Source organism: Fringilla coelebs (genome assembly GCF_963513975.1).
Source record: "Fringilla coelebs genome assembly, chromosome: Z".
NCBI classification, from domain to species: domain Eukaryota; kingdom Metazoa; phylum Chordata; class Aves; order Passeriformes; family Fringillidae; genus Fringilla; species Fringilla coelebs.
Genome location: NC_140031.1, coordinates 42,709,787 through 42,736,309, shown reverse-complemented (window position 1 = coordinate 42,736,309; position 26,523 = coordinate 42,709,787). Strand labels below are relative to the sequence as shown.

Sequence of the window (26,523 nt, the reverse complement as noted above, 5' to 3'; positions counted from 1 at the left end):
GTTTATTATTTATACTCATTTTAGAGTTTCCATTTTAAGAGGATTTCAAGTGATTTTAAATGTGTCAATGTACATTAGACCTCTACATGATGTAAAAAAATATCAGCAATGAAAAAAAAGTTACTTCTGAGTTTGGTCTCCTGATTGTGAGCAAAAATACTGTCTTCATGGAAGTAAAATAGGGGTATGCAAACTATAATGCAGTCAAGCTCTCATTTTTATAGTAAGAATAATGCATCGAAAGGAATATCTGACATTTCTGACGGAAGAGTCATGGTAATACTCATCCAGGTATTTACCAAGACATGGTAATTCTCAAGATGCTTATATAACAGAATAATTTATTAACTGGGCTATCTCTGTCTATCTATCCTAACCACTTATTTCCATTTTACAAATACTCAGTTTAAAGGCACAAATTAATTACAGATAACCAGGTGATGGTTATCTCTTGCTCATAAAGGATGCAAAATTTTCCATAGATGAAAACCAGGATGTGAGCTGAAATTACCTTTTGTCAGTGGAGGCTGACTCTGTTACTGCATTAACAACATATAGCCTTAGAAAGGGAAATAGTCCAGAGGCAACAAAACTATCATTGGGGCATCAAATCTATTTAGCACAATAAACCAAAAAACATAATTCTTACAATTACGCATTGGAAGCCAGGTGAACTGCTTCAACACCTTAATTAAAAGAAGGAAACAATAACAGAAAAACATTTGCAGAATTCTAGTGTATACTGCTCATAGAAGTGGATCACAAAACCAAGGCAGTTCATTACAATGGGTTCAGTACAAACAAATAACCATAGTCCATGGAGCCCTCAAAGTAACAAGTCAGAGGGATGAGACCAGCTTTTGTCTAACAGTGAAATTCAGTCTCAGGATGGTAGGAGTACAGCTGAAATACTGATAAACGAATGCTACTCTTATTCCCATAACACTAAAGCTTGTCTAATTATTTTATTTCTACCTTGAGATTGTGCTATGTATGAGCAATCAGGAATCAGCTCTGCTTCCTGTGTATTAATTAATTTTCAGGAAATACTATGAACAAATTTTCATATCAGAACCATACAGTAAACCTGAGCTTTAATGTTTTATTCATCACCTTTGCCTAGTGCTTTTACTTGCACCTGTCATGGTCTATCACACAGATAGGAAGAATATTTCCCTCAGTTATGGAACTCTGCCAGCATAAAAAGGGAATAAATTTCTTCCCTAGATTAGAAAATTCAGTTGCCATTAGTCTTCCTGGAATATCTCAGTCACCATCTCTTTTCTTATTATCACTGGACTTCATTTACAGAAACGTGCTTTCAGAAAGTTGCTGTCAAAACAATGATAATCCAGGCAGACACAGGGTGACCTTTACAAGAGAGAAAGATGCAGTACAGCTCCTCTACGGCACGATGCAGGATTCTCCAAAATGCAAGAAAATACACTGAGAAAGGATGTTAAAATTAAGAGCACTTTGCAACCTTCTGGTTCTCTGCAATGCACCAGGGATTAACAAGGGCTTCCACAAAGTAGACAGACCTTGTTCTCAAATTAGTACCACCAAGCTGCTCTAACTGCTGGTTTTTAGATCAGAGTCTGCTCATGACATATGTTCCCAACTCCCAGCAGCATCTCTGGCTCATCCCAAATATTACTAGACGGGATACCTGCATAAACTACCTTACAAAGACATTTTTCAGTCTGACACGGGCTTCTGCATGCTGCTCTGAGCCTTCTAATCATTACATTCAAGCCCAGAGGAATTTAATCTTTCTTTTCCTACTTTTTTAGTGGCTACATCCCTGAACAGATAGCCAAAAACAACTCACCTCTATCAAACAGACTGGCAAATTTTATCACTGACGCTACATTACCATTGGTAATACACAAGTTAAGAATTGAAGCATTGATTAACTATTTCCTCTAATGCTCAGGTATATTGGGAAACAGTGTAGAGAAGCCTACGCGAATATATTTTTTACATATAGCTAACCAAAATATTTCAGTTAAGCTCAATATTCTGGCCAGTATCTTTAAAATACTACCAACTAATTCCAATTATATAAACATAAATTAGCAGTGAAGCAATTAGTATTATGTTACATACCTGGATTTCACATACTTGATACTGTGGTGGATAAGGATATATTAATGCTCACAATAAAGCCGTGTAAGAATAAATAGAAAATAAACCATAGTTTTCATGTGTGGTTAAGAGTCCGATTTACAAAGCTATTTGCTCTTTTCTGGAAAAAGCAGCAATAGTTATAATAGGCAAAAAGCCATAACCTTGCTACCAATATGGTTATTGCAAGTTTCTAACTTTCATTTAGATGCAAGACAAACATCTTATTAAGCTAACTCTGCCTCCTTTCTGATCATATTTCCCTGTGGGGAGCTAGTGTTATTAGGGTGTTGGGTATTTTCATGTGTTAGCAGAGCTACATTCTGAGTATCTTACAAAGAACTTTTCTAAGCTCAAGTCACTTTTCTACCGGTAAGTGCCCATTTTTTGCAACACTTTTACAGATGTAGCCTCATAAAAGCTGGCAACAGGGTATGAAGGAAGAATAAAGCCTATTTTACCACAGAAGCACTCTGCTGTATCTAAATACAAAACTCATGAATCAGCTAATAGCTAGATATCAAAATTACCTCAAAGGATAGGACGGACCTACAAGGATAAGAAAAAAGTATTTTATATATTAAAATATATACTGAACCCAAAGGCTGCCTAGTGAAAAACTGATTCCTGAATTTATCAGTCAGTGATAAAAGCTTACCAGAAATATTTCCACTTTAAAATAATTTTAATCAGCTTATAGGAAACAGTTTCCTATAAGGGAGTAAGGCTTAGTACAATCCAAGTTCCTTGATTCAGAGCACACTTAAAAGAACGGCAAGCAGTGGTGGAAGTCTGGGGAAAGAAAAGGAAGCCTGGTGTCTTTAAGTTTTAGCTATGAACTCTTGAAACCACTAGAGCACAGACAAAATCAGGGCTTTTCAGAAATGAGACAGAAATGAACAACAACAGAGAAGCTTACACATTCCAGAAAGACAGAAAATAGATCTGTGGCTTTCTGACTAACTTTTTTCATGGGAGAGAAGCCAGAACTTTAAGCAATCCTTCTTCAGGTCAGCATACAGAGGCACTGCCTCTTATAACTCCCCTCTTTCCCAGATTGCCAGGCATTTCAAAGCCACATTGTATTTCTCTAAGGATTCAGTGCCCTTATAATGCTTTTAGAAATCCTAGAAATATTAGAAGTGACTATTCTCAGATTAATTTTCCACTTCCCATCTCTCATCCATATCTCTTCTCTGTAAAAACATAAAAATAAACTGAGCTGCAGCTGAACAATAATGTCTCTAATAGAGAGGTCAAAAGGGCCAAAGCTAAACCAGTGTGTTGTTTGGGTTTGTTTGTTTTTATTTTTTTTCCAGCAGCTTGCATTTAGTCAACCTGAAGTAGAAATTTAAGGAAGAAAACACAAACAACATATTATATTTGCAGTTCATTAAGCAGCTTATTAAAAAATACGTACCTTAGTCACAGTCACAGACAGTACTTTTAATACATTGACTTCATTCTAGTATTATTACAAAACTGAGGGCACCTGAATTGACACTTTTCCAGCTAAGGCAATCACATCCCAGATGTACTGAGCAATATGGTGGGAATATTACTCCATTTACATTTTTGCTTATTCTTATGCATGCCTGATTCTGTCATGTTGACTTTCCATACATTATTAATTTAAGGATTAAACTCTGCTCCCATAAATGCTCATAGAAGGCTGATCTTTGCTATATAGTTGATAAAATCAAGCAAGCATCTAACCTACCTTTGAGAAAAGAATAATCTACTGAAGCACAGTAATAGTCCAAGATGACTTGCATATTCCAGTGAGAAAAAGCAAGTACAGTCTTGTACCATTTCAGATGGGCAATCACAAGCTACAGGTACAAAACCAGATTGTTCCCAGCAAATAAAACAAAATCATAGTGTGGGTAGCATTAGAAGGGACCTTAATATTTCATTTAGTCCAACCCCCACGCCCAAGGCAAGGACATCTTTCACCAGATCAAGCTGCTCAAAACCTCATCCAACCTGATCTTAAAGATTTCTAGGGATGGGAGCATCTACTTTCCCGGGCAACAAGTTTCAGTGTCTTACCAACCTTACCATAAAAATGTCTTATATCCAATCTAAATCTATCCTCTTTCAATTTCAGAAAGCCTTTCTCTGTCTTTCTGCTAACTCGTTGCCTTCATATATCGAGAAACTGCCTTAGGTTCTCTCTGCAGCAGTTCTTTTTTCCAGGCTTGAACAACCCCAGCTCTCTCATCCTTTCTTCACAGGAGAGATGCTCCAGCCCTCTGATTCTTTTTGTGGCTGTCAACTGGATCCACTCCAAACAGGTCCATGTCTTCTCTGCACTAAGGACTCCAGAGCTCCAGGAGTACCTGAACACAGTGCTCCAGGTGAGGTCACACATGAGCAGAAGACAAGAATCCCCCCCTGTACCTGCTAATCATGCTCATTTTGATGCAGCCCAGGTTTATTATTAACATTCTACACTACAAGTGCAAATTGAGAGCTTACACCTAATTTTTCATCTACCAGTATGGCCAAGTCTTTCTCTGAGGGCTACCATCAATCCACCTCCTAACAAATACTGATATTGGTCACTGCCCTAAACCAGGTACAGGACAGTTGGCTTTCTCTCCATCTCTATCTGCAAACTTTCTGAGGATGCACTGTCTCCCACTGTCTATGTTGATGTGAAGATACTGAACAGTATTGGTCCCAGTATGGACTCTTGAGGGACGGCATTCAGTATTTCTATTTGGACATTTTTGGATTAGCAATTACATCTGCTAGTTCCCTTGGGACTCTAGAATGCATCACATTCTGTCCCATATTTTAAGGTTTTTAGATGATCTTGAGCCTCATCTCTTATGGTAGATGGGACTACCTACATTCCTCTGGCTCCTCCCGTGACATGCAGGGACTTGACAGCAGCAGGAAGAGAATTATCAGCAAAAACTCAGGCAATGCAGCTCTTGAACACTTCAGCGTCTCCATGTCAGTTGTCTCATTTATTGGGGTGTGTGGAGTGGTCTTTCTTTTCTGATTAATGTACCTGTGGAAACCCTTAGTGTTTCTCACACACTTTCTAAAATTAAGCTCCAGCTGGGCCTTAGCTTTCCTGATCCCAGGCATCTACCTGCTCTGGCACAGGGCTCCCCCATGGGCTGTACCCAGATCTCTGCATCTCCATGGACCTCCATGGGCTGCAGGGGCACAGCTGGCTTCACCATGGACTGCACCAGGGGCTGCAGGGGAATCTCAGTTCTGTGCCTGGAGCACTTCCTGCCCCTCCTGCTGCACTGACCTTGGTGTCTGCAGGGCTGTTCCTCTCACTCTGCTCTTATTGGCCCACAATTACAACTGCACAATAACCTTTTTTTTCTTCTTTAAGAAGTTATCCAAGAGGTGTTACCATCCCTTCTAACTGGTGGAAGTGCCCATCTTGGCCAGTGGCACATTCACCTTGGAGCTGCCTGGGATGGCTCTGCTGAACACAAGGAAGGTTCTGGCAGCTTCTCATAGAAGCCACCCCTGTAGGATCCCCACAAACATCCCCACTACCAAAACCTGGCATGCAACCCAATACAAGGGCCAAACTATACCTACCAGTTTTCACTACCTTTTCTTTCCCTTTTTTAATAACAAAACCCTGAGAACAATGTACATTTTGAAACAGGTATTCCTAAAAGATTTGGAATTACATATCAAGAGTCTTTAAAACAATTTACCCCTTGAAAGTAGTGTTCTCAAAATTATTTTGAATTAGCTATTAAGATTCAAAAAATATATACTTCTCTACTTCATTTTCACATTTTCCCGTCACTATCAGCCTAAAGCCTGAAATGAGATTAATACTGTGTAAAGGGTCTCATCTGGTTTATGATTCAGTAAATCCTATGTTGTTGGTTTTGCTGTTCTAACAACAGCAATGTACAGACATGCACATATATGCTGCTGCTAGGGAAAAAACACTGAGAAAACAGATGTTTTTCTTGTAGACTGAAAAGGATATTTACAGATGATGAAACAGGGTAACTTGAAGTAAAAGCCCTCTCATTAGTTTCCACTACTTATTACTACAACTATTTTAGAATTGCAACGCACTTTTTATTGTGTTTTCTATTCCAACATAGCTCTGCAGCTAACCAAAAGATAGCACTACTGTTTTTTCCCCTAATCTGGATTAATTTATTCAGCATGACATATGCTCATTATGCTCTTGCAAACAAACAGGTGCTTCTGACTATAAGAATATTCAAGGACCTCATCATGTGAACTGTCTGGTGTTTGTCCATGACACACATAGGATTGGTTCTTGCTTCAGTAAGTTTTTGAGGCATGCATGGCACCAGTTGTAGTTTAAATGAAAACATATGGAAGGAGAGAATCAGTGAATCAGATACAAGAATCCCATTTACAGGGGAAAAATATTACAGAAAAACCACAAAAAACAAAAAAAAAACATAACCAAGAAAAGCAACCAACCAAACAAAAAACAAACAAACAAAAAAAAAAAACAACGAAAAAAAAACAAACAAAAAACCAAACAAACAAAAAAAGAAAACCAAAACAAAAAAACCAACAAACAAACAAAAAACAACCAGCAAAATTAAAGAGCCAGTGAGATTATTCACTTGAAGAGTGATTTTAAAAAAATGGTCAACATTAAGTGACTACAGCATTATTCAGTAAGGGCTTTTATGGTATTGTGCATAAATCCAAAACATTTCTGAAAAAAAGATTGCATTGTTATATAATTACAGCTAAGTGGTTGTTAAGCTATTTTGAGTTACTACTCAAAGAGATTTTTTCAATGACCCTTTTCCACTAAAGGTTCTCATACAGTTCTAGAAAAGCAATGATACACTGCAACAATACAGTACTTGTCTGAATCATGAGACCATAAAGATAGAATTTCTACTGTAAAGAGTTATGCAACCATCTATGTTTTATGTCCCTGCAGTGACCATATAATAGATGTGAAGATAAGTTTTTACACATGCCATCTTCAAAATATGAAATGTGTATCATCTTTGTAACACTTACATTAATAATTTTTGAAAAAGATCCTCCAGAAACATCAAGTTTGTATAAACATGAGTATACAAAATGAATTCTCAAGGGCAATCAATGCAAGATGCACCAAAACACCAGCAAGACTTTTTTTCCTAAACTAACACACTGCACCTCCTGAGACTGTATTCAGCTAATTAGAAGCTAAAACTCCGGAAAAAGGCAATCTAAACCACGCTGAAGTGACGAATGCTGTTTTGCAAACCAGAAGCAGTGCGCATGAGAGAAGAAGCCATTTAAAAGCCCGCAGCACCTCTCTTTTGTTACAACTTTTGCCATTAGCATGCAGCCGCTGTCACGCCGAAGGGCAGAGCCGCGCCGCCCGCGGCTGAGCCCAGCCGCGGTCCTAGGCTGCCCCCGCGTGGCCGCGCCGGGCAGCAAACGTACGGAGACCGGCTCGGCAATTTCATCTGCCGCCGACGGCAGGAGGATGCTGCCCCTGAAAAGACAGCATGCTGCCTGTAACAAAGAGACAAGGGCGCTTCGCCGTGGATACCTGAGTGTGGCATTCTTCACGGCACCCGCCTACAAAGCCCATGTCATTTCAGTTACAGAACGCACACTAGAATCAGGAACTCTTTCACTGGAAAACAGTATTTCTCGCTACTGCAATGATTTTTCACATATTTTAGTATGTCCTGGTGTAGCCAGACAGGACATGAGAAATTTTTACAAGAGCTCACAAAGGGCTGAATGGATACCACAGAAATCAGTATAAATTACAAAGGCAAATGTCTGTTAAGAGCATTTGAAAAACACTTCAATAAAATACACATTAAAATTATACTTACTGCAATATCCAGCATCTGGACCTGAAGTCATGTTCAGTAATTCATATTTATTTAGTTTTCTCATCCCATTATCCTGTTATCGGTCTTGAGATTCAACTTCTTCCTTTCCATTACACTTCATAATTATTAAATTTGTGATTGTCATAGTCTTTCTCACTCTATTTTCTTCAGTTATTCATTGTACCATTTTAAATGGATCAAATTCTTAAAATTTATTCCATTTTTAACCTCCTTTTGTCATATAACTTTTGAAACACATCAAATGCAATACATTTCATAATATTCTAGAGGTCTAAAGTAATTAATAAAAAATTTCCTTGTGAAAGCCTAATTTAGAGTTATTTTTTTTAAGTCTATCCCAGTGTTTTTCAAATGGGAGCTAAAAAAACTTCAGACTGAACACAGCAAGTCAAAAAACTGTAGCACTAGCCATCAGTAACTTATTTTGCTTAGGGAAAGAAACGAGGACAGATTTTAATGTCTGGCATCCACAAGTACCTAGATTAGTCAGCCAACTGCTGCAGGTCACTTCTTTCAGGGCTGTGAAGATAGTTTTAAACATTTGTGCTCACAAAATACTGTCATTCTTCCATTTCTCAATCCTCCTCTATTATAATTTCAAAAGAAAAATCTAGTTGACAGAGGATAAGATCTTTTTTCCTGTTTGATTACATCACAATACCAACTAAACAAAGTAACTTCATAAATCTTTGCAATATTTATAATATTGGCAAGTATGTAACAAGTACAACTATTCACCTTTTTTTTTACAAGGTTTCACTTTTTCTTATGAAAACAAAAGAGGACTAAGATCCAACCAAAAGTTTGGGGATTGGAGCTTCAGACCTCCTACAGAACAGCTTTTTGTTTGTCTGTAACCACTACCAGACAGTTCATTAATACAGTATCAAATTAATCTGCTTTTTCTGAGTTCTGTTAACATGGGAATTAACAGTGGCTGACTAATATCCCAAGATAGCTGCAATTCATGAGGGAATGCAAGGGGGGCAGAGACACATTCTTTATGCTTCTTTTAAAATTTATATCCTGTAAAAGAAGAAACAATAATGCATCTTTCAATACAGAATAGCCAGTCTTCTCATAACTGCGTAAGAGCCTCCTTTGTTCCATTTATTTGGGTTCTCTTCTCTTTTTTTTTTCTCTTCTCTTTTTTTATTGCTTGCAATAAATGTGTTCCATATTCTGATTGTTTCCAGACACTGATTTATAATTAATTGTGGCTAACAATGAGCAGCTTATTACAGCTTTTCTTTCTGCCCCAAGACAGAAGATATGTCATAAATTCTATACAAACATATAAAGTCTCATTGCATTCAAATTTCAAAACTACCAGATTTCAGATGCAACCAACTCTTCTTCCTCACATGTTTTTTATTTCAGTTCTGTAATTTTGACTGTTTGGGTTTTTTGCCTTATGGCATTCTTTCTATCCCTTTGACTCTTCGTAGAAGATGCTTATGCTGCTGCTAATGGAACCACAGAACAATGTTGGAAGGGATCTTTAGTGTGTCTCCTGTCCACATTTCTGCTCGGATGAGAGACAACTTTTAAGTCAGATAACATTGCTGAGTCTTGTCTAGTCAAGCTTTGAGCATCATCTCCAGTCTCCACAGTCTCTCTAAGCAATATTCTCCAGCATTTAACCTTTCTCACCGTGAAATCTTTCCTAATCAGAACTTTCCTAATCAGAACTTCACCTGCTACAACATCAGCACACTGATCCTTACCCTTTCCCTCTGCACTTCCAGAAGCCAGCCTGAATTCTCTACAACCATCCATTGAAAAGCTGCAGAGATAAAGCCCCCTCCAAACCATTCCCTCTTCAAAACAAAACAACTAAATTTCTCAGATTCTCTTTGAATATTGTGCACTTCAGCAACTGTCCCAGTGGCTCACCACTAAAGTCTTTCCTGTACATCTGCATCTTTCCCGTACTAATGAGCCCAAGCTGCACAAAGCACTCCAGGCAATACCTTGTAAATGCTGAATTTAGAGGACTAATGAATTCCCTCAATTAAACCATTCCTAATGCTGCACAGGGTGGGCTTAGCTTTCATGGCTGCAAAGGAAATCCTGCTGACTTTTCTTCAACTTTTTGTTCACCAGACTTCTGAGACATGCAGAGCTTGGCAAGAAAGTTTTGCAGCCAGTCAATCCCCAGTATATCTGCCGTATGAGACTGATCCCTTCCAAATGCAGGGATCAGCACCTTTGTTGAACTTCAAAAGGTCCCCATCAGTCTGTTCTTTCAACCTCTCCTGCCTCTGAGTACCAGTCCTGACATCCAGCTTATCAATCATTCCCATTCCAAATTATATGTCACCTGTGAATGTACTGAGGGTAAACTCCATGCCATTTTCTAGGTGATTGATGAAGACAGTAAATGTTAGCAATTCAAAACCCTGAGGAATGCCTAACCAGCCACTATTTGAACGCTTACCCTTTGAACCCCTAAGTCCAGCCAGTTTTCTGCCCACCTGGAATTCTACCAATCCAGTCACACTTGTTCCCTTCAGATACAAAGAGGCTGTATTCTGTTTTGTTCTCTTCACACTCACAGTGTTAATCACATCATTGTATGAGGCAACCAGTTTGATCAGGCACAATCTGGACAGGTACCTCTGTGCTCGCTTTTCCTGATCACCTTTTTCGGACGTGTCTAGAAATTATTTCCAGGAAGACTGGCTCAATGATCTCCTGGAGACTTCAATTAGGCTTGAAATCCCCCAAATCCACCTTATTTTTCTTCAGGTTTGCTGTGATGTGTGCCTTCTTCCAATCATAATGTTGTTCACCCTGGCATTGTAACTGTTTGAATGTCACAGAGAAAGGCTTCACCATGACATTGACCAGTATTCTTAGTAGCACTGGATGCACTTCATTCAGTCCCATGATCTTCTCCAAAAGTCTAGATTGTTTAACAAGTCTTGAACTCAATCTTTCTTTGCCATGTCCACACTTGGCCTCTGTGTAGGCCTCTGTCAGGCTCAGAAGACCTGACAGCAGAACTTACCAGTAAAGAAAGAGCAAAAAATGCTATTCAGCCTTTTCTATTCCCTATTATGTCATTAGGTCTACGACCTCATCTTTTCACCAGGTCTACACGTTCCTTAGACTGCTCTTGCTGCCCTTCTAATCTACCACAGATTTCAGTTCCAGCTGCACTGGGCTCTTCAACAACACATGAGAAATGACCCTTCCTCCCTTCCATCCTCCCTCCATTTCTTCCCTCCTATCCCTCCCTTCCACTGGTATACAAGTGCTTTTTGCACTTGAGTTCAGAGTTGCCCATTCAACCATGTGGACTTCCTAACACACCCCCTCAGTCTGTGAACTTCAAACATGCTGTTACTATGCCTGAAGGAAGCTGTTCTTGATTATCAAAAAGCTGTCTTAGACTTCTCCGCAGCTACTTCTCAGGGGATCTCATCTACAAGCTGACACAAGAAGTTTAAGTCTGTTCTTTTAAAGACAAGGATTGTTATTCTGCTACATTTCCTATTTTCCAGCAATAATACATGGACAAACTCAGGAAACCACTTGCTTAACATACTGATGAAGAAGTAGTACTACTAGTCATAACCAGACTAAGCTGAGACCTCTTACAAAGATAAATGTGCTGCTGTAAAGGTCTGGAAGAATTTCATAAATATTTTTAATTTCTCTCCAATAAAAAGGACACTCCTACTTTTGCAGATGGTTTCTGTAACACATATGGCCTCTTTTTCAAGTCTGAAGATAACGATAGTAAAGATGACACAGATGTATAGCTTACCCAGATCCAAAAACCCCAGACAGAACACCATCGTTGACACAGAAGTGCTTTAACGTACATGGAACCAATTTGTTTTATCTGGTTATCTCCAGAAAGCTCTGTGTTTACCTATATTTTTTTCAAAGAGTTCAAGTTTGATTACAGCATAACTCATGCACAAAGTCAGACGTCACATACTATTGCCTCAGCAATGTCAGGACACATGTCACAGAGTCAGAACTTTTTCTTCTTTTAATTGAAAAGCTGTCTGAAGGAAAACATTAATTATTAAAACATGTCTACCCCTGCATCCTATATTTAGCACTTAAAGCAGTCACCTTATTCTATCCCAAACACCATTACTATGAGATAGACTACTTGAGCTTCAAATACAGGAATATAATTCTACCCTCTTGTTGTTCCCATCTTCCTTTGCAAAACAGTAGCCTGATCCTCATGTTAGTGTTCAATACATCTAGACCAGAGTGGTAGTATTTTCCACATTTCTCCAAGCTAAGCTCCACTGAATATAAATAAGCATTCTAACCACTGGATACAGTTCAATGGATCTTGTCTGGCCATGAAGCTGAAATTCCATTATGGTTGTGCAGAAATAACAGAGGAAGGCCCTAGGCTAGCTTATGACTTAAAGATAAGTGGACCAAGATGAAATCAACAAGGTGCCTCAGAGGGTAAAGTGAACTGTACCATGACTCTCACTTACTTCACATCTTCTGATTCAAAACTTGAATGTTGTCATGTCACGCTGGAAAAGCAAATGCATGTTTTTTCTCTACTGTGAATAAAAACAGAAGTAATTTTGTGGATGTTGCTGTGCTGCTAAATGACAGAAAACCCCACAATATTAAGAATGAAATGAGATCTTTCTAACTACAAAAAAGGCGGTAACGAGCTGATTAATTCCATCAAGCATAAACCAAATTCATCTAACTAAACTAAGACCCAGACACAATTTACGAGATATAGCTTTTGGACTAAAAATTAAATCAAGTTAAATCCTTTTCCAGAAAATATTATGAAGATAAAAGAAATAATATTATTAAAAGTAGCAGTACAACTTGCAACTTAATCATTGAATGCATTCCAAATATTGGGATGTTAGGTTTGTCACCACAGCTCACTGGACCCTCAGCTCTGTGCAAAAGTACATAAATGTAATGGACAGGTGAATGAGTTCTAATGCAAATCAAGGCACTGAGCTTCCCTTGGCTTGCCAACAAGTTATCTGACAGGGGAAGACCCTACCTAGCATGGAGCTACACCATGAAGGAGCAACCATTCTCAGCAGCTTCACTTCCAGATTCCTATACCTGAGCACTTAGCAAAACATACCCAGAGAGAAAAGCCAGAAATATACTATGCCATGCAAAAAAATAAAGATGATTTTTCTCTATAATCTCTCCTTCTCCTTTTCCCCACAAATATTTTCTTTCTGAAATTGTGTTTCTGGAATTGCTATTCTATACATGCCACACACTATAGTTTAGATCTTACTGTAAGAATAAAACAGAAGCATAGGGATATAAAGCAGTATCTCCACATTGCAAGGATAAATGGCTTTGTAAGAGACTAAAGCCTGTGGGTCCAACCAGACGCCTCAGAAAGTGCTAGCTGACATTGTCTAAAATACCGATCATACCTCCTTACATAAAACAGCACTTAAAGACTGGCCTTCTCAGAGAAGAAAAATAAAGTACCTGAAGCAGATGCATATTTCATGAATGAACTGACAGACCTGTTCCTATTCTGCAAGAGGATATAACTTTGGGGCCCTTTAGAGCTTTCCACAAAATACAAGTCACAAGCAAGGCAGAATGCTCTCCTTCTCATCTGCAAGCCAAAAGGATGGGAATTTTCTACATATAGTTTGGATCTTTCAAACATTAGTATGATGTTTTATTAAGTTTCTAGAAAATTTATTATCCTCTCACAGTAACAGAATTTTTACACTGACAAAATTCAATAGGCCCACTTCTCTTCAACATCTTCCTAAATGTCTTGGACATAAGACTCAAAGGAATATTAAGTAAGTTTACCAACGACACTAAATTGGGAGGAGCTGTCAACTCTCTCAAGTACAGAGAGGGAGGCTCTGCAGAGACCTTGACAAATCAGAGGGCTGGGCAATCAGCAACCCTATGAAGTTTCACAAGGGCAAGTTCCATATTCCGCACCTGGGATGGGCGAACCCTGAGTGTACGGACAGCGCTTGGAATGAGAGGCTGGAGTGCAGTACTGCACTGTCTTGGTCTGTTCAGCCTGGAGGAGACTGAGGGGAGACCTCACTGAGGTCTTCAACATCCACACAGGGCTAAACAGAGGGGCAGGGACCAATCTCTTCACTCTCATGACCAGCGACTGGTCCTGAGGCTATGGCATGAAGCTGAGTCAGGAAAGATTTAGGTTTGATATCAGAAAAAGATCTTTCACCAATAGGGGGGCTCAGCACTGGAAAAGTAGTCACAGCACCAAGCCTGTCTAGTTCAAGAAGCGTTTTGACAATATTCTCAGGCACAGAGGGTGATTCTTGGGGTGTCCTGCACAGCACCACAAATCCATGATCCTGATGTGTCCCCTCAAACTCAGGATATTCTATGATTCTGCTCTATGAAAATCTGACAGAAGTACAGCTACCATGACAACAAAATAAAAATACCTGATTGTTTTGGAGTACAATTATTCTCAACTGTCTTCTCTGATACTGAAGTCTGTTGTAAGAGACTGACTGGTCCTTGACCTTCAACCAAACCAACATTACAAATCCTTCACAAAAAAGGGGTCAGCAACTACAGCTTCAGCCTCAGTTTTTGTCCCTTTACCCTTCACATCCTAAGAGCATTCTCTCCAGTGTGACTGTGTTTTGAGCAAGTTTAGCAAGAGTGAATTAACCATGCTCACATCTACTCTGTAACATGTAAAATCACAGAATCAAGATTGGAAATGACCTCCAAGACCATCATGTACAGTAATCTTCATAAGTGTTGCTGGGTTTCCAATACACAGAACACCCCCACTGGTCAATACTTATGGTTTTTATCCTTTGTATGCAAAATTGCTAGTTCTTTTTCACTTCTACCACAAACAGAGATGAGGTGGTCTCTTTTTTCTGGAATCTCTACATATTTTTTCTCTCAAGAAGATCTTAAGAGAAAAAATATGTAGAGATCAAGATCTTTCTTGAAGCTTCCCACTCAAAAGGAGTATTTCTCAACTCTCCTATGACCAAAGAGTCATGGTCCTAACCCAGTTACTTAAGCAGTGACTTCTCCTTAAATCATCCATCCCTCTTCAACTTCTACCTAAAAGACTGAATGTTAAGACTCAGATTCAAGTTTTTTCTCCCACCTGTCAGCCCTGTAATTACCTAAATGTTATTATGCGCAACCACATCACTGTCCAATGAAAAACCACATTTCCCCTTCAAATCCTAGATGACAGACAGGTATGGGGCACATACCTAATGGCCAAAGCTGGCAAACAGCTCTGCGCAACACCATTAGCCTAGGTTTTGATTTTCTCCCAGTTCTTTCAAGCTGAGCTGTGAACTAGATGGAGTACCTATAGTTTCTCAAAAGGAAAGAAATTATCAACTGGAAATGACAATAAAAAGATACAGTTTTGCCAGTTCACCAGACATTTCCTATCTGTTAAGAAGTAAAAGGAATTCTTGCAATGGTGGTTGTCCCCCTCAGTAACGGGAGCAGGAAATTAAGCAAAGACAGAACTTTGTATTTAAATCCATAGCAAACAGAAACACAATCAAATAAAATATCAACACATTGCTCCTGAGAGAAGTGCCACAAAAATTGTGTGTGGTCCACAAAAATGAGTTCTAACACACAAGAAAACAGCAAACAGAAAGGCAAAATAAGACAACTGCAGCCTAAGTCAGGATGACTTGTCCCAGCCAGTTGTTACTGTCATGAGATTTTCAAGAACTCCATGGGTCCATGTGGACAGCTTGGCACAAAAGGAATGGACAGTTCAATACCCAAAAGAATGCAAATTTTCATATCTAGGAAGTTACTTCAAACTCAGTACCTGACATTTTAAAAACTGACATAAATTTCACACATGCAGTACAGCTCTCAGACAACCAGGTTGTCTCTGATTAAGAGTGATGTAACAGTGGTATTATCTGGAAGATTAGCCACAAATTCCACCAGAGACCACTACAGCTCACAGTAATAATGCAGTGTCCCTGAAACAACAAGCCACATTAAAACTCCCTGTTGCTTCCAAACACACTCTCTTACTGCATTCCTATCTCTGATAAACTGGAACAACTTCCTGATACATCAGGGAGTTTACAGAGATTAATGATAGATGTTGTCTAGCTCAATCATTCCATTAACTGGACACAGATTATACATCAGCCTGTACTGAAGTCAGGTAAATTGCTTCTACCTTCAGTCCATGAAGATTATATAAAGGTGAAATCCTTGGATTGCTCACAGGCTTTTGTCATTCAACAACATCTGACTACTTGAGAGATCAAGATCTTCCACTGGGTGTTTAAGACCTATCACTAATGTAGAGTAAAAGGACACGTAGTTTAACTGCTTTCTTATGTCCATTGCCCTGGTTTTTCCTAAGATTAATTTTGCTGCCTCCCTGTGATGCTGTTAACACATTTCACTTTGTTAAGTGCCCTTAAAAATCACAGACTAGCAGTACTAGAGTCATCACCTTACCACAAGAGTAAAAGCAATGCAAGCAGAAGAAAACTGATGACAAAGAGGCTGGTCTGCATTTCAGCAACAAACTGGAAAGTGATTTTGAGGCAGAAGGTGTCAACTAATGCCCAGTTTTCCCACTTCCTATATGCACAAATTAGGGAAAAGTTTTCCTTCAATTTTACTTTCCCACATGAGTATACCATTGTCTGAACTCAGAATCATTTGAGCATCAATCCAGAAGGTATTCATCTGAAACCTAAGCACAATTAAATTGGTTAGCAAGCTCCCCTCGTGGCTACCTTTGCCAAGATTCATGGTTCTGCCCTCGCTTCGAAGTCTTCTTACCTTCCCAAGGCACGTAATCTGCATATATCTGCACACACATCTCCAAGATTCCAAGTAAAGCAAGAGAAGTTTCACAGTTACCTTCATACAGCGTTCAGCAGCGAAAACTTCATCAGTCAAGCTTCAAACCACATATGCCAATGTTGGTAAAAAAGACACATACAACTGAAATTAGGGAAGTCAAAGCAGTACACACACATCACATGCCCTTTCCCATATCTGGATGCCAACAGTTCACCTCATTATCCTTAAGGGCCTTCCATGAACTCATTCTGATAGCCAGTTTCCCAGCTGTGAATTTTTACTGCAGTCCCACTGTGTCTGCTAGTGATACTTCATTCTTGTGATATGCATTCAGCTTCTACTCAGGGATGGTGTACCTCTGGAGTTTGGGTGGTTTTCTTCTTTACTTCTACGCAAGTTAAACAGAAGAGGCATTATGCTACCACCACAGAACCACATGATTATTCCTAACTCAACTACAGACCAACCTCCTTCAGAAGCACTGGCTGATTTTCCTGTTTAAGTCACATCTTAGGCTAAAACTCTGAAAGCTCAGAACATTCTCAAGTACTTACAGAGTATTTTCTGGTTGAATGAACTCAAATGGCTTTACCAAACTTTCAAGTTATATCTGAAAAGAAAATGAAATTCACTGCTTTTACCTGTACAGTCTTTACACACATTCCCACATTTCTCTAACACTTTAGATGCTCACAAGTAACCAGCTTTTATCAAGGCATCTGAGGCTTTTAAGTATCTTGATCAAAAAAACTAGTTAGTTGTGACTTAATTTTATTAGAAAGAACAGTTGGTCTATTTTTACACTGGCAGACACACCTGTACTCCTAACTTCAAGAAAATTTATTTCTTGGAGATCTGATGACCATGTTGCATGAACAACTGTATGCAGCAACAGAGAAAGTACTATTAACTGAAAGATTTGATCACTAAAATCTGGAATCTTAAAGATATATATATGCATATTACATCATGCTGCTTACATGCTAAGAAAGGCCTTGAACATCTTACAACCATCCAGTATTTTAATTTCAAGTCCTCAACTTGATCAAAATCACCCATGTGCTATGGAACTACAGCAGCTGCCATTAAGACTATCATTTTACCCAATCTCAGTGGAAAAATGGAGCCTTAGAATGTCTGTTCCCAACACACTGTACTGACACAGCCCTTGAACAGCATGTTTGGAATTTCACTTTTTCGAAGTTTCAGCAGCAGCCTATGCTGGCTTTACAAATATTTACATACCACATTCTAAAAGCTTAGATTTCATCACAGAAGACACGAAAGTCTGGTAAGTATTTGCACCTTTAGATTTTGAATGCCTTGGCAAATCAGTACCCGCAGAAGACTTGTTAGCAGACTGAAACATGTTTTGTGCTTTAAACTCCAGAGAACGTAATTTCAATTTCAGAAGTGTTTCCATCAGTAAGGCACACCAACAGAGACAATTCCCACATGCTTAATCTTTATTGTGCGAATGTTGTTCAGAGCATTTATTACCCTGTGTAGACACACATTAAAAAAAAACAATACACTAACAGTGGCTATATTGATGGACAACATATTAAATCTATTTGGTGGTAACTTTTACGCATGCAGTTAACTTCTGTGGTGTACAAATCTTAGCCAGGAGGCCAGCCCAACTGGCGACCACCCAGAACATGGAGATGTACGTGATAGACAGACTGCCCACCCTCAGGCCCTTCATTCACAACCATCCGGAATCCATTGGTCAGGCCCAGGTTAGCAGCACACTTCTTGCCAACAATCATTAAATGCCCGAGAAGCTGGAGGAGAAAGAAAAAAAAAGAAAAAAACAACCAACAGAAAACACAAAAAAAGGGAAAGGGCAGGAAGGGAAGGAATGAGAGCAGAGAACCAATAAGCCAGTAAGTTAATTCTCAGAAATTCAGCCACTGCTCTTCAAATTGTTGCCTACCTGCAACTGACACTTTCCAAGAAAAACTATAAAGACTGACTATACCTAATATAGGGGGAAAATAGAACTACTGATCATTTTCAAGCCAGGCAGTAACAGACAACAAAAGTGTCACAGAGGCTACATTTACTTCATGGTTAAAGCCCCCACTACTTATTCTAACAACATATATAACTCTGGTGGAAAAGAAACTTTATCTTACCATGTAAAGTTTACAAAATCTTTGAGCTTGATGTTTTTAGTTACAAATGAAATATTCAGCACCTGTCAGCTAACCTTCCTTTTCTTCACCTCTGACCTGCTAAAAACTCCCAAGCCCATATTAGAGTAAGTACTATTACATGGAAACAATGAAAACAGACATCAGAATTGAAAAACAACAAATACCAATTTGTTTTGCATGGAAAATACATGCACAGATATATTTTGTTTTCTCTGGATAATTTTACCGGAAAACCTTAACTCCATTATCTTTTAAGCTAGGGGACAAGCCTTAGAGAGAGTATCAGAAAACTACTTTGCCTCTTTGAAATGTCAAGAGGAAAAGGGGGACAGCCTAGTATATTATGAAGTAATGAGAAGCACAGTTTGGTGCACAGAAAACCTTTAAAGTACTTACAGATTCATCAGAATCTTCTGCTTCAGACAATCTGACAATTGGCTTCTTAGGAATCACTAAGAAATGTGTTGGAGCCTGGGGTGAAATATCATGGAACGCGAGGCACTGGAGGAACAGAAAACAGATAAAATTTAATTTGTTTTGGAGAAAGGTAAGAGTTTCAGTAAATCAATATGCCCCACTAAATACATATTTCAGCAGATTACCAGATATCCCAAACATAAGTAGAGATGTTAAATTTCCTTGAGTGATATTATTCTACATCCTTTAACTTCTAAACACAAAACACTACTTACTAAGACCTGCTGAAAAAAAAAAATCACTGCTTTGTAAAGTACTGTTTAAAAGTTTCAGTCTCCTCACCAAAGCAGTATGCAATCAGGTTCAAGATTTATTATTAAAATATATCCATAACAACTAGTAGAGCTGTTGGCATGCATGCATGCCTATAAAAAGTACATTTATGCTTTTTTTTAAATGTAATTTTTAATTTTTTTATTATTATTTTATTTTAGTTTTCAATAAAATAAATTGCAAAGAGTTGCTAATCATCTTCCAGTTATGCCTGAATGTTTCTTTGGTCAAAGACACCAAGGCAATTCCAAACATCCTGAAGTTATGTGATTGAGGCCATATTAAACTTCTGTTCTCAACAGCACCAAGTTTTTCAGAGTGATCCATTAAAACCAGCTTTGCTTCAGACATTCTCACACTGAGAGAAAGGCATCACTTTTGAAATAAGAACATCTGTCTGTAGTGACTAGCTGAATCTTGACTAAATACAAAAATTACAACCAATCATACACTGCATGCATCACCTAAATACCAAATTAGGAACTGCCAACAAGCAAGAGAAAATGAAGCTGTGTCTCTTTGTACAGACCACAGAACTGGGACTTGCAAATGGACAAATGTGCAGATGCACAGGAGGTACTATGCCACCATTACTCCAAGGATATCTCTGACTTACCCATCCCGTTCAACAGCATAACACCTGGTAGCATTTGGTTATGTCACGGACAGTGGATACTTAAAAACACATATGTAGATTCTTCAAAATGCTTATTTCCTAGATACTTTTCTTCGTGAACCAATAAAGTGAATTTTCTTTGGAAATATACTGGTTTTTTATTCTGAGAATAAATGTCGCTTTTGTCAAGAGCAAAGTTGGTGAAAAGCCGAACTCAACTTGTATCAATTTTTTATTCAACTTATCTTCTATATATCAAATCTATCTGGTTGAAAGGTATCTTTAAGAAGATAATGCCTAGTTTGAACTTCTGATGAACTGCTCATTTCTTCCAAACAGTGAAGAGCAGCAAGAATATAACTGATGAATCAAACTAATTTGTGCCCAATTAAATAAATCATACTTAGAGCTGACCATTTCATAATGAGCTTTTCTATTATATGTAGTCCCATAGAGGCAGAATGCAAATGGCCAAATTGTGATAAAGAATTCAAAGACCAAAAGATTCAAAGTAAATAGTTTTCTGTGGTACAGAAAGCAGAAATAGCATTAAGGAAAAAGCACAATCACAGAAATTCAAGAGTGCATGGGAAACCAAACTTCATTTCAGGCAGTTTAGATTTAACTGGAAAAACAGTGATAAGCCATAATTCCACAGAGACTTGGTACTCTTCAGTATTTCCCTTTCTCTGAAGGTCAATTACTGATTAAATGCCTTCCCTACCTTTCTCCTTTTAACACTTCCAGCCACCTCTAAAAAGAACTCCATAAAGCCAACAAAATTAATTCAAGATCATCCACCAGTCAACTGAAATCTAGGAGTTCTACATTTCTGTGCACTTCGAAGTAAAATCCAAGTGATGCTCTGCAGGTAATGGCACTTCCAGAAAATACTCCACACGAATGGCTGTCAAAGTGGGTTATACACTCAGCGAAGTCAATGGCCTGATTCCTAATCAAACCGTGCTCAGCTTACTCTGCTGCAACCACCGCAGCTGATGAACAATCTCACACAGGTTTGACCCGGGTAAAGAACACACGCCTTCATATAAACGCAGAGCAGTAACATAAGCACGACTTTCAGAAAGCAGTGAACATTTCCAATATTCTTCAGAGCATATGGCAACTGCAACAATTCTGCCGTCTATTAAGAAAACACTGTTTCAAGCTATGCATTATTTTTAAGCACATAAATCTAACAAGCTGCATCCTTACCGAGTCTCTATCGTACACTGAGAATAACCTCTTCATTTCAAAAGCAAAAGCCCTTCTTAATGAGGCTCCAGTATTTCAATCTGAAGGGCGGGGGAAAAAAAACTGCAGGAGATCTTATACTAAATACCAGTTAGCTTGCATTTTGGGAAAAACCGCTGCATTTCTTCTACAGCTAATTATTTAATTTCGGCCCTAACGTGCTGTGATGCACCAGCAATCCCTCTCGGAAGTTCACCGCCAAATCCCAGCAGCATAACCTCTGTATTAAGAGGCGCAGAGGGACCTGCACAAGCACCCAGATGGAGTGCTTTGCTCCGAACCCGCAAGAAGGCTGCCTGCAAATGGCAAAGGTTTCAAGGCTACTCTCCCACACCAGCTGCGAGAACCCTCGACCCTTGGCAAGGAGCCCGATGCAGCTCTAGGGAGGGCGCAGGGAAGAGCGGGGGCGCACCGCCCGCCCCGCCGCTCTGCCGAGCGCCTGTGCGGCGGCCCCGGTCCCTGCACAGCTCACACCTGCTCATCCTCGTAGATGATGTTGGCGGGGATCTCCTTGCGGATGATCTTCCCGAAGATGGTGTCCCCGCCAGGACGCGCCGCCTGCGCCTTGCTGATCTCGTCAGCCATGGCGGCGGCTCCCTCGCGGCTCCCGCCGGCCCTCAGCCCCGCCTTCCTCCGGGACCACGCCCCCCGCGGCACTCATTGGGCCAGCGTCGGCATCTGGCCGTGTCCGCCTGTCTGATTGGTGGTCTGGCCTGTCATTGTCTCGCTGGTCCCCGCCCACCGCACTGGCGCGGCCTCGTTGACCCGGGAATCGCGGAGGGATCCGAGGGGAGGAACTATTGCAGGCTCCGCGCAGGGATCAACGCTGCGAAGTGAAACAAGAGTCTATGAAAGTAGTGCAGTCCCGGGAGGGGCTGTTGTGGGCAGAAGTATTACTTATTAAATCCAACGCAAACATCTGTGTGATTTCTTGGGACAAGCTCCTGCAGACTGCACCAAGCTGGGCTGCGTTTACTTTTCCACCAAAGTTTGCAGGTGTTTGGTGCTCCTGGAGTCAGGGTCCTGCAAAAGGGCAGTTTGATGTGCCAGCCCTCCTGCACATAAGTAATTTCGTAACTATGAAACAAACTAATCAGTATAGCCAAGCAGTAATTCACAGAGGGCAACACAAAGTTACACAGCTGTACATCTGTGTACATCTAGTTGTAATTGGTTTTTTTATATATCTATGACACCAGTCATTAAATAGGAGAAATGAAAAAGCGGCCGGTGGGGTGGAACCAACACAAATCTTAAGGAGTAACAACAAAGCTTCATTTTCATGCGGTTCAACAAGACCAAGTACGTGGTCCTGCACCTGTGTCAGGGCCACCCGTGCTATCAACACAGGCTGGGAGATTGAGAACCACCCAGCCCAGAAGGACTTGGGGGAGTTTGTGGGTGAGAGGCTGGACATGACCCAGCCATGGGCACTGCCAGCCCAGAAAGCCAAACGTGTCCTGGGCTGCATCCAGAGCAGCGTGGGCAGCAGGGCCAGGGAGGGGATTCTGCCCCTCTGCTCTGCTCTGGTCAGAGCCCACCTGGAACCTGCATCCAGCTCTGGGCTCCCAGCACAGGGAGGACATGGAACTGTTGGAGGTGGTCCAGAGGAGGCCACAAAAATGATCAGAGTAACAGAGCACCTTTTCTATGAGAACAGGCTGAGAAAATTGGAATCGTTCACCTTGAAAAGATTTCAGAATGACCTATTGCAGCTTTGCAATACCTGAACGCAGCCTACAATAAAGACAGAGGGAAATTTTTTACAAGGGCATGTAGTGACAGGACAAGGAGGAATGGCTTTAAACTGCAAAATTGGAGGTTTCAATTGGATATGAGGAAGAAATTCTTTACTGTGAGGGTGGTGAGGCACTGGAACAGGCTGCCCAGAGAAGTTGTGGGTGTCCAGTCCCTGGAAGCATTCAAGGCCAGGCTGGATGGAACTCTGAGCAACCTGATCTAGTGAAAGGTGTTCCTGCCCATCGTAGAGGCATTGGAACATAGATGACCTTTAATGACCCTTCAAACCCAGACAATTCTAGATTCTATGATTTTCTAAACTTCACCCAAAAAAATAGATTGATTTCCCTGAAGATTTGTCTAGAAGCATATTAATAGAGATATTTATATATATTTGTCTATATTTATATATATTTGTCTCTGGACAAAAAAGTTACAAGAAAGCATTTTGGAGGGAGGCAGGAAATAAATATTGCTAAGTGGCTTAAACCTAAGATTTAAGGTTCTGCAGCTGTTTACCTGAACATGTCACAAAAAGAGCAGAATTTGTCATACATTTCTGGTAGTAACTCTAAAATAATTTATCATGAAATACTCTGAAAAAAAAACCTCTGATGAAGTACATTAAACAATACAATTTTATTCTCTTCCTTACATGATGTCCTGGATTAAGATATTTTGACATGTATATGTCCTACAGATGGTATTGGAGCTTTATGACAATTAAAAGAAATGCTTCAGGGACAAACTTCTTTAAATTATATTGTCATCCAGCCAAGGTTATTCAGCAAATATATGAACAATTTGGGTGAACACTGCTGTAGATTTAGTTAGAAAGTATATTTCTATGTTAAGAGAAGACATAAAGAGACAAATTTAGAAGTTTATCCAAAAAAGCAAAAACTTTTTTTTTCATATAGTTGACTTCAGCATATACTAGTGAGTAGTAAAGCTGATTGCACAGAAAATCCTTATGTTGCCTTTAGGTAATGCTGAATGATGTGTTAGTGAACTATAAGCTTGTATGTTTTTCAAGAGAAGGGCAATTCAGTTTTACAGAGGTACCCGGCGTGGCCATGATGTGGCTAGGCCAAGGCTGGGTTAGTCAGGGTGTGAGTAAGGCCAGCCAGGGCTGTTGGGGAACTTGATGTAAGCAGCCAACAAAATGACCTGACTAGAGGGGAAATGACTGAACAGAAAAATATGCCTGCTGGATAACACCAGCAGAGAAAAAGCCTGCCAGCTTGGGAGCTGTGATCCTGAGAACCAAAACTGTTCTTGAAAAGTGCAACTGGCCTCCTCTAAGTACAGCTGGATGCCTAGAAGCTGGAGAGGTCCTGAGATACTACTGATAAGCACAGAGGCAAAGAATTGTAACCACAATTTTTCTTCTGAAGTGGTGAAAAAATAGACTGGGAAAGAAGGTAGAACCCCAGATAAGGAAGGATTCCGAACTGCCATTGGTTGTTCTAACTGCAAGAGCAAGGAAACTGTCTGGCAAAATAAAAACTGAATTCAAGAAGCTGCAACCATCATTCATTGGCCATTCTAGGTGTCACACAGAAACTGATGGCTGTCCAGTTACCCATTTGAAATAATTATAATTTTGTCCCGAAGAAGGAGTAGAACACACTGGTCTTTGTGCCACCCTGGCCAATGATGTGCAGACCCTGGCAGGGGGTGCTGGGCAGGGAGCTGGCCCTCATCCCCACTGCGGCTCCCTTTGGAGGGCAGGTGTTCCTGGGCCACTGACTGTAATAAATGGGTAGGAGACGGTTCTCCTTTTGATGCCTTTAATTACTGAAGATCAACTCAGGATAGGGGCACCTGGCAGGTCTGCAGGTCTTGTCGCAGTTCCCAAGGTGCCTCAGAGGAGGAGGAAAGTGCAGCAGCTTTGTACCCTGAGGAGCAGAGCTGGAGATGCCGTCTTTACGAGAATTCTTAGGTAATACCCGTGCTTTTGCTGGCCAGTCCCGGGGTCCTCACTCGCGCTGTGGTCTTCTCAGCTAGGGTGAGGGGCGACCGAGGCTTCCAGCATTCCTGCAGGCTTGGGACTCTGTCCTTGATATCCCGACCCTGCTCTACTCTTAATTGAGTTGGCTCGTTGTTTTGGGGGGGTTTATTAGACGAGTTTGGGGGTTTTCACCCCCGTTGCACCCTGGGTCTGGGATTCATTTACATGTTTGGATATCCTCCTCCCATCCCATCGAGAAACAGTCGTCTCGGGCAAGGTGATGCTGGTACAATACAGCGTTAAGGACTACATTAGCATATCAATCTGTCAGGGCTGCCAGCACTTGGGAGACAATGGGCTATGCCCAGCAGCTGTCCCTGCAGGGAAGGGACTCGGGGCCAGTCTCTTCCCCCCCTTTGTCACCCCCGGTGTGCCCCCTCCCCGTTGGTACCCGTGCCCCATGGGGGGGCAGCCCGCCGCTCCCGGGACGCTCCCGGACGGGCTGCTCCCCGCGGACACCACCCGCGGGGGCTGCCCCGGTCCCGCCGGGACCCGCGCTGGGGAGGGGCCGCTCCCACATCATCCCCGGCCCCGGCGGGACCGCGCCGAAGGTGGGGGGTCAGCCCCCCCACTCCTGGGCGGCCCGCAGTCACTGAGAACAGGCAGCAAAAAGTACATTGTTACAGAACATTCCAACAACTTGAAATTACAAACTTTCAATCGGACTCCCACTTGGCAGTTCTGGGTTTTAGTTGTAAACTTTGCAACCTAAGAAAATGGATAACCTTTTTCTTGTTCATAACACTGACCACTCCAGTGGAATGAGGAGTCTGCGGGCAGCACTGCCTGCCTGCTGTGAGCCCCCTTCATCTCCTCCTGCCAGACCTTGGCACTGTTTGGATAGCCAAGAAGGAGGGCACTGCCGACAGTTCAAGGGAGGTGATCCAGCCCCAATGCTGTGCCCTGGTGAGGCACATCTGGAATGCTGTGTCCAGTTCTGGGCTCCTCAGTGTAAGTGAGACATGGAGCTCCTGGAGTGGGTCCAGCAGAGGGCCGTGAAGATGGGACTGGAGTGTCTCTTTTTTGAGTAAAGACTGTGGGAGCTGGGCCCAATCAGCTTTGAAAAGGGTCAGAGGAAGGATCCAGGCTGTTCTCAGCCGAGCCCAGCAACAGGACAAGGGACAGAAACCGACGTTTCTGAAACAGGAAGTATCTGTGAACACGAGGAAGAACTTCTTCACT

The 26,523-nt window shown here is 40.8% G+C and overlaps 1 protein-coding gene across 1 annotated transcript; it reads right to left on the bottom strand.

The window, feature by feature from the left end:
• Positions 1-18,253: 18,253 nt before the first annotated feature.
• Positions 18,254-22,209, bottom strand: HINT1 (histidine triad nucleotide binding protein 1). Its single transcript, XM_084225205.1, has 3 exons — positions 22,062-22,209; positions 19,364-19,468; positions 18,254-18,592 (listed from the first exon to the last, which is right to left on the bottom strand). Exons 1-3 carry the CDS (start codon positions 22,170-22,172, stop codon positions 18,428-18,430), a joined length of 381 nt encoding a protein of 126 aa, XP_084081331.1. The 5' UTR covers positions 22,173-22,209; the 3' UTR covers positions 18,254-18,427.
• Positions 22,210-26,523: the final 4,314 nt, after the last annotated feature.

Excerpts from the sequence above, each read along its gene's own strand:
- HINT1 (XM_084225205.1), bottom strand. The coding sequence starts at position 22,172 with ATGGCTGACGAGATCAGCAAGGCGCAGGCGGCGCGTCCTGGCGGGGAC. Across the intron at positions 19,469-22,061 it reads TCATCTACGAGGATGAGCAG|TGCCTCGCGTTCCATGATAT; the intron begins GTGTGAGCTGTG and ends CTGTTCCTCCAG. Across the intron at positions 18,593-19,363 it reads CAGAAGATTCTGATGAATCT|CTTCTCGGGCATTTAATGAT; the intron begins GTAAGTACTTTA and ends TTTCTCCTCCAG.